This window comes from Cottoperca gobio, unplaced genomic scaffold, assembly GCF_900634415.1.
Source record: "Cottoperca gobio unplaced genomic scaffold, fCotGob3.1 fCotGob3_37arrow_ctg1, whole genome shotgun sequence".
NCBI classification, from domain to species: Eukaryota; Metazoa; Chordata; class Actinopteri; order Perciformes; family Bovichtidae; genus Cottoperca; species Cottoperca gobio.
In genome coordinates, this window is record NW_021166973.1 from 185244 (window position 1) to 202203 (window position 16960).

The 16960-nt window shown below is 40.7% G+C and overlaps 1 protein-coding gene across 1 annotated transcript; it reads left to right on the forward strand.

Moving 5' to 3' along the window:
- Positions 1-1418: 1418 nt before the first annotated feature.
- LOC115005851 (polyadenylate-binding protein-interacting protein 2-like) lies at positions 1419-8323 on the forward strand. The gene is made up of 4 exons (XM_029427821.1): positions 1419-1522; positions 6426-6553; positions 7146-7316; positions 8247-8323. The coding sequence occupies exons 2-4, from the start codon at positions 6449-6451 to the stop codon at positions 8310-8312; spliced, it is 342 nt and encodes a 113-aa protein (XP_029283681.1). The 5' UTR covers positions 1419-1522; positions 6426-6448; the 3' UTR covers positions 8313-8323.
- The last annotated feature ends 8637 nt before the right edge of the window (positions 8324-16960 follow it).

Below are 16960 nucleotides of genomic sequence, written 5' to 3' on the forward strand. Positions count from 1 at the left end.
ATGAGTGCCATATATTCTGCCCCACAGCGGGGGCCCTTTTTGTTTTTGTCTGCCCCGACCCTTCAGACAGTCTGAGTCCGTCACTGCTGCATCTAATACAGAGAGAACCTGGAAAACAGCTAGTGTCAGCAGTACTACGCAGTACCATCAGTATTATCCTGTTTCACTTGTTTGGTTTTTTGTCAGCCAAAGTTCTGCTGACTGGCTGAAGGTTCGTCCGTTTCCACGCGACCAGCTGTTTGTGGAGGCGGGTCTGTCCCCACCTGACGGGCTCCGAGCCTCTGACCATCTGGCTCCTCTGGACGACGCCTCAAAGGTGACGCTCACGGACCTTTGACCTCAGTCTCTTGTTTATTTAAACATATCTCATATATCTCAACCTCATATCAAACTCTTCCATTCATTCTATTTTTTATATCACAATTTATTAAATTGTGGTGCGAAAAACTGAGTTTTGTAAATGTTATCTCCTGTGTGTTGTCCCTCACAACCGTGTCCGTGTGTGTATTATTGTTTATACTTGTGAAGACAAGTATGTAGAATTCAGCTGGTGTAAATTACATTTAATAGTAAAAGTGCATTAACGTCTTCATCTCTAAATCATTGCAACAAATTATAATATTTCGTAATAATAAGCAAAATGTTGTCAACTATAAAATTTCTTAAATCTTTCCACAGCTCAAAACAAAGTTTCAGGATTAGTTCTCAGAAATGTCGCTCTTGAACTTGTGTAGGAAATGTTTCACTGACCTGTCTGTGTCCTGTGATATACATTTATTTGTACAGTTTTAGTTACTTAAATAAATAAATATGATTCTAGATTCTTCCAAAAGTGAAGTCACATTTAAATGGAGCACATTTAAATTAAATAAACAATGACCAAAAAGCTTTACAAAGAAATAAAAATAAAAACAGAACATAGATCATAACAAAAACAGCATTGCACAAAAATATACTCCAAACAAATAAAAGTGTGTTCAGGCATGCCTTTATGGTGATAATTAAGAGGCTAATGAAAAGAGATGGGTCTTTAGACAAGATTTAAAGGTATGAATGGAGGGGATATATAAATGTTAGTGGCAAACTATTCCACAGTTTAGGGCCATCAACGGAATATGCTCGTATGCTTGTAAAAGTAAGTCAAGTAAGAGTTGGTAAAAGTATATAAAGTATTTAATTTACTTTATCGTTATCTTGGGTTTAATCAGGTTGCTTTTGGTGGCTACAGTTTCATGTCAGAAATAGAATGTCGCTAAAGTACCTACTTAAAGTATTAATGTTAAAGAAATCATGACATTAAATGTCACAAGAATGTCTACTTTCCGATTATCCAGCTTTGGTTTTAACAGGCCATGTAAGCACATGAAGGCAACAGAGCGGGGTTGTCCAATCACCAGCGAGCCTTAGAGTGACGTCAGAGATGTAAACAAACAGAGGCAGCAGCCATTATTACAGCCGCAGAAGAAGAGTTCACACCGTTTGACCGTTTGGTCCGCTGCCGTCGAATTAACCGGGGTTTCAGGTATTTCACGAATTAAAACACACGTTTGTTTTTCTACATTATTATAAAGTCATTTAATGTTTCTGTTAAAGTGTTTCTGTCCGTGTATCTGCTTGTTCGGGGTGTAAACACGGAGACAGTCGTTAGCTCGCTGCTGTTGTCTGTCAGCGGCCATCACAGCGACCCTGACCGCTGACGGACCGGACCAACTGCTCGCTGTTTACCGGGTCCCCGAGCGGGACACCGGCCCGGAGGGGCCAGGGGGGTCGCACTGACTACATGAGGCTGGAAACAGCACTCTAAACGACCGCAAAGAGACGCGACCATGCACTACATGTAGATCCAAACTATCACACAATGATCTTAATAGACGTTAGACGACCGCAAAGAGACCCAAGGTTTCTAAAAGAAGACACAAAGAGACCTCATTTACTACAAAGAGATGCAACATGATTAAACATTGATTTAAAGAACCACAAGATGTAAACACACATGGAAAGGTGACCAATGTCCAAGACCAAGAGTCGGAAATTACTCACAAAGCGACCCCAAAGAAAGTAGATGCAATACGACCATTACTACAGAGACACACAACTATAAACACACTGATGTACCATTAACTACAGAAGACACACAACTATAACACACTGATGCACCATTAACTACAGAGACACACACTATAACACACTGATGCAGCATTAACTACAGAGACACACAACTATACCACACTGATGCACCATTAACTACAGAGACAACACAACTATAACACACTGAGTACCATTAACTACAGAGACAACACAACTAAACACACTGATGCACCATTAACTACAGAGACAACACCAACTATAACAACACTGATGCAGCATTAACTACAGAGACACACACTATAACACACTGATGCACCATTAACTACAGAGACACACAACTATAACACACTGATGTACCATTAACTACAGAGACACACAACTATAACACACTGATGCAGCATTAACTACAGAGACACACAACTATAACACACTGATGCAGCATTAACTACAGAGACACACAACTATAACACACTGATGTACCATTAACTACAGAGACACACAACTATAACACACTGATGCAGCATTAACTACAGAGACACACAACTATAACACACTGATGCACCATTAACTACAGAGACACACAACTAAACACACTGATGTACCATTAACTACAGAGACACACAACTATACACACTGATGTACCATTAACTACAGAGACACACCACTATAACACACTGATGCACCATTAACTACAGAGACCACCAACTATAACACACTGATGCAGCATTAACTACAGAGACACACAAACTATAAACACACTGATGTACCATTAACTACAGAGACACACAACTATAACACACTGATGCAACCATTAACTACAGAGACACACAACACACTATAACACACTGATGCAGCATTAACTACAGAGACACACAACTATAACACACTGATGTACCATTACTACAGAGACACACAACTATAACACACTGATGCACCATTAACTACAGAGACACACAACTATAACACACTGATGCACCATTAACTACAGAGACAACACAACTATAACACACTGATGTACCATTACTACAGAGACACACAACTATACACACTGATGTACCATTAACTACAGAGACACACAACTATAACACACTGATGCAGCATTAACTACAGAGACACACAACTATAACACACTGATGTACCATTAACTACAGAGACACACAACTATAACACACTGATGCAGCATTAACTACAGAGACACACAACTATAACACACTGATGCAGCATTAACTACAGAGACACACAACTATAACACACTGATGTACCATTAACTACAGAGACACACAACTATAACACACTGATGCAGCATTAACTACAGAGACACAACAACTATAAACACACTGATGCAGCATTAACTACAGAGACACACAACTATAACACACTGATGTACCATTAACTACAGAGACACACAACTATAACACACTGATGTACCATTAACTACAGAGACACACAACTATAACACACTGATGCAGCATTAACTACAGAGACACACAACTATAACACACTGATGCAGCATTTACTACAGAGACACACAACTATAACACACTGATGCAGCATTAACTACAGAGACACACAACTATAACACACTGATGCAGCATTAACTACAGAGACACACAACTATAACACACTGATGCAGCATTAACTACAGAGACACACAACTATAACACACTGATGCAGCATTAACTACAGAGACACACAACTATAACACACTGATGCACCATTAACTACAGAGACACACAACTATAACACACTGATGCACCATTAACTACAGAGACACACAACTATAACACACTGATGCACCATTAACTACAGAGACACACAACTATAACACACTGATGCACCATTAACTACAGAGACACACAACTATAACACACTGATGCACCATTAACTACAGAGACACACAACTATAACACACTGATGCAGCATTAACTACAGAGACACACAAACTATAACACACTGATGTACCATTAACTACAGAGACACACAACTATAACACACTGATGCACCATTAACTACAGAGACACACAACTATAACACACTGATGCAGCATTAACTACAGAGACACACAACTATAACACACTGATGCACCATTAACTACAGAGACACACAACTATAACACACTGATGCAGCATTAACTACAGAGACACACAACTATAACACACTGATGTACCATTAACTACAGAGACACACAACTATAACACACTGATGCAGCATTAACTACAGAGACACACAACTATAACACACTGATGCAGCATTAACTACAGAGACACACAACTATAACACACTGATGTACCATTAACTACAGAGACACACAACTATAACACACTGATGTACCATTAACTACAGAGACACACAACTATAACACACTGATGCACCATTAACTACAGAGACACACAACTATAACACACTGATGTACCATTAACTACAGAGACACACAACTATAACACACTGATGCAGCATTAACTACAGAGACACACAACTATAACACACTGATGCAGCATTAACTACAGAGACACACAACTATAACACACTGATGCACCATTAACTACAGAGACACACAACTATAACACACTGATACACCATTAACTACAGAGACACACAACTATAACACACTGATGCAGCATTAACTACAGAGACACACAACTATAACACACTGATGTACCATTAACTACAGAGACACACAACTATAACACACTGATGTACCATTAACTACAGAGACACACAACTATAACACACTGATGCAGCATTAACTACAGAGACACACAACTATAACACACTGATGCACCATTAACTACAGAGACACACAACTATAACACACTGATGCACCATTAACTACAGAGACACACAACTATAACACACTGATGCACCAACTTAACACTAACTACAGAGACACACAACTCTTAACACACTGATGTACCATTAACTACAGAGACACACAACTATAACACACTGATGCACCATTAACTACAGAGACACACAACTATAACACACTGATGCACCATTAACTACAGAGGACACACAACTATAACACACTGATGCAGCATTAACTACAGAGAACACAACTATAACACACTGATGCAGCATTCAACTACAGAGACACACAACTATAACACACTGATGCACCATAACTACAGAGACACACAACTATAACACACTGATGCACCATTAAACTACAGAGACACACAACTATAACACCACTGATGCAGCATTAACTACAGAGACACACAAACTATAACACACTGATGCACCATTAACTACAGAGACACACAAACTATAACACACTGATACCACCATTAACTACAGAGACACACAACTATACACACTGATGCAGCATTAACTACAGAGACACACAACTATAACACACTGATGTACCATTAACTACAGAGACACACACTATAACACACTGATGTACCATTAACTACAGAGACACACAACTATAACACACTGATGCAGCATTAACTACAGAGACACACAACTATAACACACTGATGCACCATTAACTACAGAGACACACAACTATAACACACTGATGCACCATTAACTACAGAGACACACAACTATAACACACTGATGCACCATTAACTACAGAGACACACAACTATAACACACTGATGTACCATTAACTACAGAGACACACAACTATAACACACTGATGCAGCATTAACTACAGAGACACACAACTATAACACACTGATGCACCATTAACTACAGAGACACACAACTATAACACACTGATGTACCATTAACTACAGAGACACACAACTATAACACACTGATGTACCATTAACTACAGAGACACACAACTATAACACACTGATGTACCATTAACTACAGAGACACACAACTATAACACACTGATGCACCATTAACTACAGAGACACACAACTATAACACACTGATGTACCATTAACTACAGAGACACACAACTATAACCACTGATGCAGCATTAACTACAGAGACACACAACTATAACACACTGATGCAGCATTAACTACAGAGACACACAACTATAACACACTGATGCACCATTAACTACAGAGACACACAACTATAACACACTGATGTACCATTAACTACAGAGACACACAACTATAACACACTGATGTACCATTAACTACAGAGACACACAACTATAACACACTGATGTACCATTAACTACAGAGACACACAACTATAACACACTGATGTACCATTAACTACAGAGACACACAACTATAACACACTGATGCATGACGACTACAAATACATGCAGTAACGGGAGTCTTAGAGACAGGTGTGTGTGTTGTTCCCCTGTGGACAGGGGGGGCTCTCCTGGGTTAACCTCGCTGTGTGTCCTGCAGTGAGGCCGTGTGTCAGCGGGGACATGAGAGACCCGAGTCTCAGCAGCGAGGGCATCCGCAGCGGCTCCGAGGACGAGCCGTTCGCTGAGTACATGTGGATGGAGCACGAGGAGGAGTTCAACCAGCAGGTGAGGAGGAAGACAGATATATATATATATATATATATATACTTCAAGTTCAACCAGCAGGTGAGGAGGAAGACAGATATATATATATAAATATATATATATATATATATATATATATATATATATATATATATATATATATATATATACTTCAAGTTCAACCAGCAGGTGAGGAGGAAGACAGATATATATATATATATATATATATATATATATATATATATATATATATATATTTATATATTTATATATATATATATATCTGTCTTCCTCCTCACCTGCTGGTTGAACTTGAAGTATATATATATATATATATATATATATATATATATATATATATATATATATATATATATATATATATATACTTCAAGTTCAACCAGCAGGAGGAAACACGCTTTAAATACAATCACACAAATAAACACTGATACTTCAATTAAACAGACGACAGGAATTATTAATGATATAAAAATACAGAAATAATTAATTAATTATTTGACATTTTATTTTAATTCATCAAAATATCTACCATAATTTCAAAATTGTGTGTGTGTGTGTGTGTGTGTGTGTGTGTGTGTGTGTGTGTGTACAGGTGGAGGAGGAGCTGTGGGAGGAGGAGTTCATCGAGCGGTGTTTCCAGGAGATGCTGGAGGAGGAGGAGCAGCGAGAGTGGTTCATCCCCTCCAGAGATCTTCCTCAGCTGCAAGAGCAGGTCGGGCTGCGCGTCCTCGACGCAGACGTCCACGCAGACGCAGACTTCGTGGTGAGTTCAGGGTCTGCTGCTGCCAATCAGAGGCCTCACGCCACACTGCCGTCAGAGGAAACATGTGGCTTTGATTTTGGGCTGAACTGAACTTTAACACCAATAACAGGCTCACAAACAGCTGTAACACACTGTAACACACTGTAACACACTGTAACACACGGTAACACACGTAACACACGGTAACACACTGTAACACACTGTAACACACTGTAACACACGGTAACACACGGTAACACACTGTAACACACGGTAACACACGGTAACACACGGTAACACACTGTAACACACTGTAACACACACTGTAACACACTAACACACTGTAACACACTGTAACACACTGTAACACACGGTAACACACGGTAACACACTAACACACTGTAACACACTGTAACACACTGTAACACACTAACACACTGTAACACACTGTAACACACGGTAACACACGGTAACACACTGTAACACACTGTAACACACTGTAACACACTGTAACACACACTGTAACACACTGTAACACACTAACACACTGTAACACACTGTAACACACTGTAACACACTGTAACACACTGTAACACACTGTAACACACACTGTAACACACTGTAACACACAAACACGGTAAACACACTGTAACACACTGTAACACACTGTAACACACTGTAACACACTGTAACACACTGTAACACACTGTAACAAAACTCATCACACTGTAACACACCAACTGTAACACACTGTAACACACTGTAACACACTGTACACACTGTACCACACTGTAACACACACTGTAACACACTGTAACACACTGTAACACACACTGTAACACACACTGTAACACACTGTAACACACACTGTAACACACTGTAACACACACTGTAACACACACTGTAACACACACTGTAACACACTGTAACACACGTCTTCTTCTCCTCCAGATCTACAGCAGTCTGAACCCCAACGCCAAGGAGTTCACCCCGGGCATCGAGAAGCACGTCATGTGACCCGCCGGGGCGCCAAAGTTCAGCCTCGCATGTGTTCGAATTACCGTCAGTGACTGCAGTCCACCTGCCTGTCTGACTGCCTGTCTGCCTGAACACCTGTCTGTCTGAATGACTGACTGCCTGTCTGTCTGCCTGTCTGAACACCTGTCTGTCTGAATGACTGTCTATCTGCCTGTCTGAACACCTGCCTGTCTGTCTGTCTGAACACCTGTCTGTCTGAACACCTGTCTGTCTGAATGACTGTCTGTCTGCCTGTCTGAACACCTGCCTGTCTGTCTGTCTGAACACCTGTCTGTCTGAATGACTGTCTGCCTGTCTGAACACCTGCCTGTCTGTCTGTTTGAACACCTGTCTGTCTGAACACCTGTCTGTCTGAATGACTGTCTGAACACCTGTCTGTCTGAATGACTGTCTGAACACCTGTCTGTCTGAACACCTGCCTGTCTGTCTGTCTGAACACCTGCCTGTCTGTCTGCCTGAACACCTGTCTGTCTGAACACCTGTCTGCCTGAACACCTGTCTGAACACCTGCCTGTCTGTCTGTCTGAACACCTGTCTGCCTGAACACCTGTCTGTCTGAATGACTGCCTGTCTGTCTCCCTGCCTGACTGAACACCTGTCTGCCTGTGTGTCTGAACACCTGTCACCCTGACTGTGTGTCTGACCACCTGTCTGTCTGCCTGTCTGTCTGAATGTCAGCTGGGAGGAGCTTTAAGAACAAACCTGGTTTCTGTTACAATCAGCTTTTATTTGCACTTTTATTTTATAAAAAGCTAAAAAAAACAAACGTCAGATTTTTTCAGCGTTCGTGTCCGGCGGCTTGTTTTGAGTTTTCTTTTTTCCCAGCATCCTTTGTGTTGTTTGACTCTGCTGCCTCGTTAACGGATCTCTGTTGTTTTTTCTAAATGCACATAAAGTTCTGTATAAAAAGTCAGAAAAGAAAAAAGTTGTAAAAAAAATCTATTTTTTCTTAATCTATTTGAAAATAAATGTTTATGGAGAAACGTCTGTGTTTGTGCTGCAGTTATTTATCATCTGAAGACTTTATTACACGTCTGGTCGACATGTCTGAATATCGGCCTTCATCATTTCTAACATATTTAAAGTTTTAATCATCTATTCATCTTTAAAGTAAAGTTTCCTGCAGAAAAGTCTTTAAAGTGTTTTCAGATCTGCAGATGTTCTGTTTCATATCAAAGTGAATATCTTTTTTTCATTTATAGACTTCAGAGTCACATTTTAATAATAATAATATTAATAATCTGCAGATTTATTATAATGAAAATAATCTTCAAGTGAAGCCCGACGTTAAAGTATATTTAAATTAGATTTATTTAAAGTTATTTGTTAATAATGTGCCATTAAAATACATTTAGATTGAAAAAGATAAATTATTGTTGCAGAGAATGTAAATAATTAGTAGCAGCTCCAGTTGAATAAACAAACTTTATAAATTCTTTATGATTAAATAAAGACTTTCATCTCAAATATACCTTTTTAAGATTAAAATCTGCAAAACATTAAAATTAGAAACCTCCAATACTTTTTAAACAGCGCCGTCTACTTTTGACTTTTAATCAGACGTTCAGGACGCATTTCCTGTTTCACATCGGGGGTGTGACTTCAATAAATCAGAATAACAATAATAAGAGATTTCGTGAGGAGATTGATTTGTTTTCAAATGTAATTAAGTCTTTGATATTATTTAGTCAAAATACAAGTAAAAGTCAAACATTCATAAAAATACTTATTCTGCAGAAACATTGTCTCGACAGGTGATATATTATTTATATTATATAGCCCATATATAATATAAATAATATATCATAATATATAATAATATATATATTATTTATATTATATATCACATATAATATAAATAATATATCATAATATATAATAATATATATATTATTTATATTATATATCACATATATAATATAAATAAATATCATAATATATAATAATATATATATTATTTATATTATATATCACATATAATATAAATAATATATCATAATATATAATAATATATATTATTTATATTATATATCACATATAATATAAATAATATATCATAATATATAATAATATATATATTATTTATATTATATATCACATATATAATATAAATAATTATATATTATTATATATTATGATATATTATTTATATTATATATGTGATATATAATATAAATAATATATCATAATATATAATAATATATATCACATATGGAGAGATTATATCTCCTCACTGGGAACGCCTCGGGATCCTCGAGTTGGAGCTGGAGGATGTGGCCCGGAGAAGGAAGTCTGGGGTTCACTACTGGAGCTGCTGCCCCTGCGACCCGCCCCGGATAAGCGGTAGATGGTGGATGGATGGATATATCACATATTATTATATATTATTCTTATTATAGTTGAGTATAAATAGAATTACATGGAAATATAGAAAAGTAAAGTAAGTACTTGAGTAAATGTACTTAGTTACTTTACTCTGCAGAAATTAAAAGATTCTTCAATATAGAAAATACATTTTGTAGATTTTTGTCTAAAATGTAATAATTTCTCTCTTCAATCTCATTTTGTTAAAAAGACCTAAGAAATAAATAAATAAATATAATCTCTCCACCGAGTCCTGGGTCTTCCCCGGGGTCTCCTCCCAGCTGGATGTGCCTGGAACATCTCCCTAGGGAGGCGGCCAGGTGGCTCCTTACTAGATGAACCACCTCAACTGGATCCTTTCAACGTAAAGGAGCTGCGGCTCTACTCCGAGTCTCTCCTGATGGCTGAGCTTCTCACCCCGATCTCTAAGGGAGACGCCACCCGTCTGAGAAAACCCATTTCAGCCGCTTGTACCTGTGATCTCGTTCTTTGGGTCATGACCCAGCCTTCATGAACATAGGTGAGGGTAGGAACGAAGATCGACCGGTAGATCGAGAGCTTTGCCTTCTGGCTCAGCTCTCTTTTCGTCACAACGGTGCGGTAAAGCGACTGCAGTACCGCCCCCGCTCCCCACGATTCTCCGACCAATCTCTCGCTCCATCGTCCCCTCACTCGCGAACAAGACCCCGAGGTACTTGAACTCCTTCACTTGGGGTAATGGCTCATTCCCTGCGAGTTCGACTTACTGCCGAGTATCCGGACACAACTCTCGCTTTGGGCGTACAGGGATTGGATGTTACTCAAAAGTGACCCCCTCACCCCATACTCCCGCAGCACCTCCCACAGTATCACCCGGGGGACCTGGTCATACGCCTTCTCCAGATCCACAAAACACATGTAGACCGGATGGGCGTACTCCCAGGCCCCCTCCAGGATCCTTGCGAGAATGAAGAGTTGGTCCTTTGTTCCACAACCAGGGCGGAATCCGCATTGTTCCTCTTCAATCAGAGGTTCGACTATCGGCCGAACTCTCCTTTCCAGTACCTTGGAGTAGACTTTACCAAGAGAAGTGGTTTTGCCACCCCCTAGGCACTGTCCCAGACTTCCACGCAATGTTGACGAGGCGTGTCATCTAAGACAGCCCCTCCACACCCAAAGCCTTCAGCATTTCTGGACGAATCTCAGAGGAACAGTGTGTTCTTGGTGCGGTGGGTCTATCAGGGGCCGTGGTGATGGTACATTCTGAACGCTGCAGGGAGAAAGGACCTACGGTATCTCTCCGTGAGACACCGCGGGTGAAGCAGCCTTTCGCTGAAGGAGCTGCAGACAGTGTAGGTGGAGGAGCAGGAGACAGAGTGGGTGTGTAGATTAGCAAGTATCGAAAGAAAGTGTTGAAATATTCTCATGATCAGACAGGGCATTTGGGAGTTAAGAAAACGTACCGTCACATTTTGTGTTACTTCTTTTGGCCTCGTCTTAAGCGTGATGTGGCAGCTTACATTAAGACTTGCCATACATGTCAAGTAACAGGTAAACCAAATCAGTCTAAGTCTGCCCCACTTTATCCAATCCCTGCAATCCACCCATTTGAACACTTTTTTTTTTCAAAATATTTTTATTCACATGAAAAAGTGTAACGGTGCATTACAGCAAATAAGGCATTTTAATTTTTTTTTTTAACAAAAGAACCCTTACCCACTTTCCTTCAACCCAGCCCCATCCCAACCCATCCCACCGACCCCTCTCCCGGAGCAATAAGGCAACAGTACATTAATTACATACCAAATGAAAGATACAATAATATACATGCACATATATACACATACCTGCATACATACACACATGTACACATACACATACACATACTAACACATATATCAAGGGATGTCACATGGGCTGCATGTGTGGTGGACAGGGGATAAAGAGATTGGAATTATAGGCAGATACAGGGAGAATCCCTACAGCGACACTCTATCAAGGGGGAAGACGGTCTACATAACTGATCAGTGGTCTCCAATGAGCATAAAACTTATCTGAAGAACCCCGGAGAGTAAACTTAATTTTCTCCAACTTTAGGAGAGACATAGTATCGCTCAGCCACATTTTAAAAGAGGGTGGTAAAGGAGATTTCCACAAGAGAAGGATTTTCCTACGAGCAATCAAGGAAGTAAAGGCAATGACATTGGTTTGGATGTTTGTTAAGTTGATTCCATCTGGGGGCCTACCGAACATAGCTACATGAGGGGATGGAGAGATTTTTAGACCTACAATTTCAGAAATACGTTCAAAGAAAGATCACCAGAAGGTAGATCATTTAGGGCACAACCAGAACATGTGAGTCAGGTCGCAGGGGGCCTGGGAGCATCTATCACACCTGTCACTCAATCTATCTGGATAAATCCTGGAGAGCTTAGCCTTGCTATAATGTAGTCTATGGAGAACTTTAAACTGTATTAGGCTAAGTCTAGCGCAACTAGAGGATGAGTTGACGGCTCTCAGGGCCTCCCTCCAAAAGTCATCAGAGAGGGTGATCTGTAGTTCCTTTATCCAATTAGTTCTAATCTTTTTAATGGCAGATTCATCAACCGGAGAAAAAAGATCATAATAAGAAACATGGCGCCAGATTAAGTTCTTGCTTTAAGTACCAGATCCACTCCACTGGGAGGCAGGGTTTGGGGGAATTGTGGAGAGTGGGTCTGAACAAAATCCCTTAGTTGAAAGAATCTGAAAAAATCTGATCCTTTTAAATGAAAGGCAACCCGTAGTTGGTCAAAACTGGCAAACAGGCCATCAATGTATAACTCCCCTATGCAGCGGAGGCCTTCCCTCTCCAAGTAAGAGAATCGGGGGTCAATTGTGGCTGGTAGAAATAGATGGTTATTACAGACAGGAGTTGCTTGAGGAAGAGTGAGCCAACCAAAGTGACGTCTAACTTGTGCCCAGATCTTTAGAGTGTTAATTACAACGGGATTAGATGTGAACTGTGAGGGGGAAAGGGGCAGAGTGCTACACGCGAGGGCTTGAAGTGACGTGGATCGACATGAGTTGGCCTCCACAAGACACCAGTGACTCTGGGGCGAAGTGAACCAGAACATGATCTTATGTGTGTTTGTAGCCCAGTAGTAGCCCATAAAGTTAGGCAAACCAAGCCCACCTAGGGACCTATCCCTCTGCAGTAATGGTCTACTAGCTCTAGCATGTTTACCAGTCCAAATAAATGAGGAAATAATATTATCAATAGCAGGGAAAAAAGATTTAGGCAAAAAAAATAGGTAGGCATTGGAGGATGTATAGGTATCTGGGCAGTATGTTAATTTTTATCGTCTGAACTCTTCCTGCTAGAGAAAGTGACAGGTGACCCCACCTTTGTAGGTCAGATTTGACTGTTGCCGTCAGGACAGTAAGATTTTGTTCTCGTAACGCACTAAAAGACTGTGTGATTGCAATGCCTAGATATCTAAACCCTGTTGGATATTCTAAAAGGCAACGACAACGGAGGTAACTCTGTAGCCGATTGGTTGATAGGGAAACATTCACATACATACATACAAATGTTTAATTTGCATCCTGAAAATGAACCAAAAGTAGTCAAAAGTGAGAGTGTGTGTGGGTTACTAGCTATAGGATCGCACACATACAGAAGCAGGTCGTCAGCATATAACGAGACCCTATGTTCGATATCCCCCCCTCTGAATCCCCTTAATTCCTCTCTCTGCTTTTAGAGCAATTGACAATGGCTCGATAGCAATTGCGAATAGTAGTGGGGAAAGTGGGCAACCCTGAAAGATGTTATTAATCTCTCCCGGGTCGGAAGTGTGAGAGCCCAACTCATCCCGAATCTGTGTGATTTGATTCGAGGCCACCCTAGCCTTTAATTAGTGGGCCAGGAAACGGCCAGCCTTATCTCCATGTTCATATATAGACCCTCGTGAATGTAGAAGGAGTCGTTCAGCCTCTCTTGTTAGGAGAAGGTCAAGTTCTGTTTGGAGCCCCATCCGTTCTTTAAATATATCAGGTGATTGAGTGGAAAAGAGTTGGTTGTCTAGATTAATGATAGCCTCCTCCAGCTCTCTTTGGCGTGCTCTACGAGTTTTATTAACATGAGACGTATGCGAGATGATCTTACCCCTAAGAAAAGCTTTAAGGGTTTCCTAGAGTAGGGACGCAGAGGACTCTTCATTTTGGTTGGTCTCACAGAAGAATGCAATTGATTCCAAAAATACACTCACAAAAGCCTGCATCAGATAGTAAAAGAGGGTGGTTCCCCTTTTTAAATAGGGGAACCACCACCCCGGTCTGCCAACCCCTAGGCACTGTCCCAGACTTCCACGCAATGTTGACGAGGCGTGTCAACCAAGTCAGCCCCTCAACACCCAAAGCCTTCAGCATTTCTGGACGGATCTCATCAACCCCTGCGGCTTTGCCACTGTGGAGTTGTTTGACTACCTCAGTGACTTCCATCAGGGAAATTGGCGATGAGCCCCCATCAGCTTCCAGCTCTGCCTCAACCATAGAGGCCATGTTAGTCGGATTCAGTTCCTCAAAGTGCTCCTTCCAGTGGCCGATAACCTTCTCAGTTGAAGTCAGCAGGGTCCCACCCTTGCTGTACACAGCTTGGATGGTTCCTCGCTTCCCCCTCCTGAGGTGCCGGATGGTGCCTTGGTGCCGACCGAAAGTCCTTCTCCATAGCTTCTCCGAACTTCTCCCACACCCGCTGCTTTGCCTCTGACACGGCAGAAGCTGCCGCCCTTCTAGTCCTTTGATACCCTGCAACTGTTTCCGGAGTCCTCCCGGATAACATAACCCGGAAGGACTCCTTCTTCAGTTGGACGGCTTCCCTGACCACCGGGGTTCACCACAGTGTTCGAGGGCAATGCCCCCAACCTCCACAGGGATGGCTGAAAAGCTCAGCTGGAGGTGTGAGTTAAAGATCCCCAGGACAGGGGATTCCTCCAGACGTTCCCAGTTCACCCGCACTACCCGTTTGGGTTTACCAGGTCTGTCCAGAGTCTTCCCCCACCCCTTGATCCAACTCACCACCAGATGGTGATCAGTCGACAGCTCCGCCCCTCTCTTCACCCGAGTGTCCAAAACATGCGGCCTCAGGTCAGATGATACGATTACGAAATCGATCATTGACCTTTGGCCTAGGGTGCTCTGGTACCACGTGCACTTATGAGCATCCTTATGTTCGAACATGGTGTTTGTTATGGCCATTCCATGACTAGCACAGAAGTCCAACAACAAACGACCGTTCGGGTTTAGATCAGGGAGGCCCTTCCTCCCAATCACGCCTCTCCAGGTGTCTCCATCGTTTCCCACGTGTGCGTTGAAGTCTCCCAGCAAGACTACGGAGTCCCCTACTGGAGCCCCCTGCAGGGCTCCATTCAGGGTCTCCAAGAAGGCCGAATACTCAGAACTGCGGTTTGGGGCATAGGCACAAACCCCAACAGTCAGAGTTTTCCCCCCCATAACCCGAAGGCGTAGGGAGGCGACCCTCTCGTCCACCGGGATAAACTCCAACGTAGCGGCGCTCATTATTATTATTATTATTATTATTATTATTATTATTATTATTATTATTATTAATCAAATCAAATCAAATTTATTTGTATAGCCCAATATCACAAATTATACATTTGTCTCAGTGTGCTTTACAGACTGTACAGGTTACGACACCCTCTGTCCTTAGACCCTCGCATCGCACAAGGAAAAACTTCCTTCCTATCATTATCATTATTATTATTATTATTATTATTATTATTATTATTATTATTATTATTATTATTATTATTATTATTATTATTATTATTATTAATAATACTTAAGTGTGTTGTATATTAACACTTTGCTCTGTATATTACACATTATTGTTTTATTGTCTTACTTCCTGTCAGCTGATGTCATTCACATACACGGCAACAGGAAATAAATAATAATTATGTTTATTTATGACGTGAAAGAGTTTAAGATTAAAATCACAGATCAGTGCAGGAAACACTGAAATCAGATTTCACCTAATTGAGGACTTTATCTGACCTGTGATTTATATTTATGAACGTAATACTTGTTGGTACACACATACAGGTTCGATGATTTTAAGTGGTCTGACTGGTGTCTTCATTTTACTCTGTTTGCTTTTTCAACACAAAATGTCTGAACAACGTTTTGTGTTGAAATTACGTTTTTTGGGTCTTTTTGCTGTTTGAATGGAAACAAAGTGATTTTATTTTGAAACACAGTTTGTGATCGGACTGTCTCAA

What these genes read in the sequence shown, in the direction of transcription:
- LOC115005851 (XM_029427821.1), top strand. Translation starts at nt 6,449, where the DNA reads ATGAGAGACCCGAGTCTCAGCAGCGAGGGCATCCGCAGCGGCTCCGAG. An exon ending in AGGAGGAGTTCAACCAGCAG is followed by an intron (nt 6,554 to 7,145) that starts GTGAGGAGGAAG and finishes GTGTGTGTACAG; the next exon opens with GTGGAGGAGGAGCTGTGGGA. An exon ending in ACGCAGACGCAGACTTCGTG is followed by an intron (nt 7,317 to 8,246) that starts GTGAGTTCAGGG and finishes CTTCTCCTCCAG; the next exon opens with ATCTACAGCAGTCTGAACCC.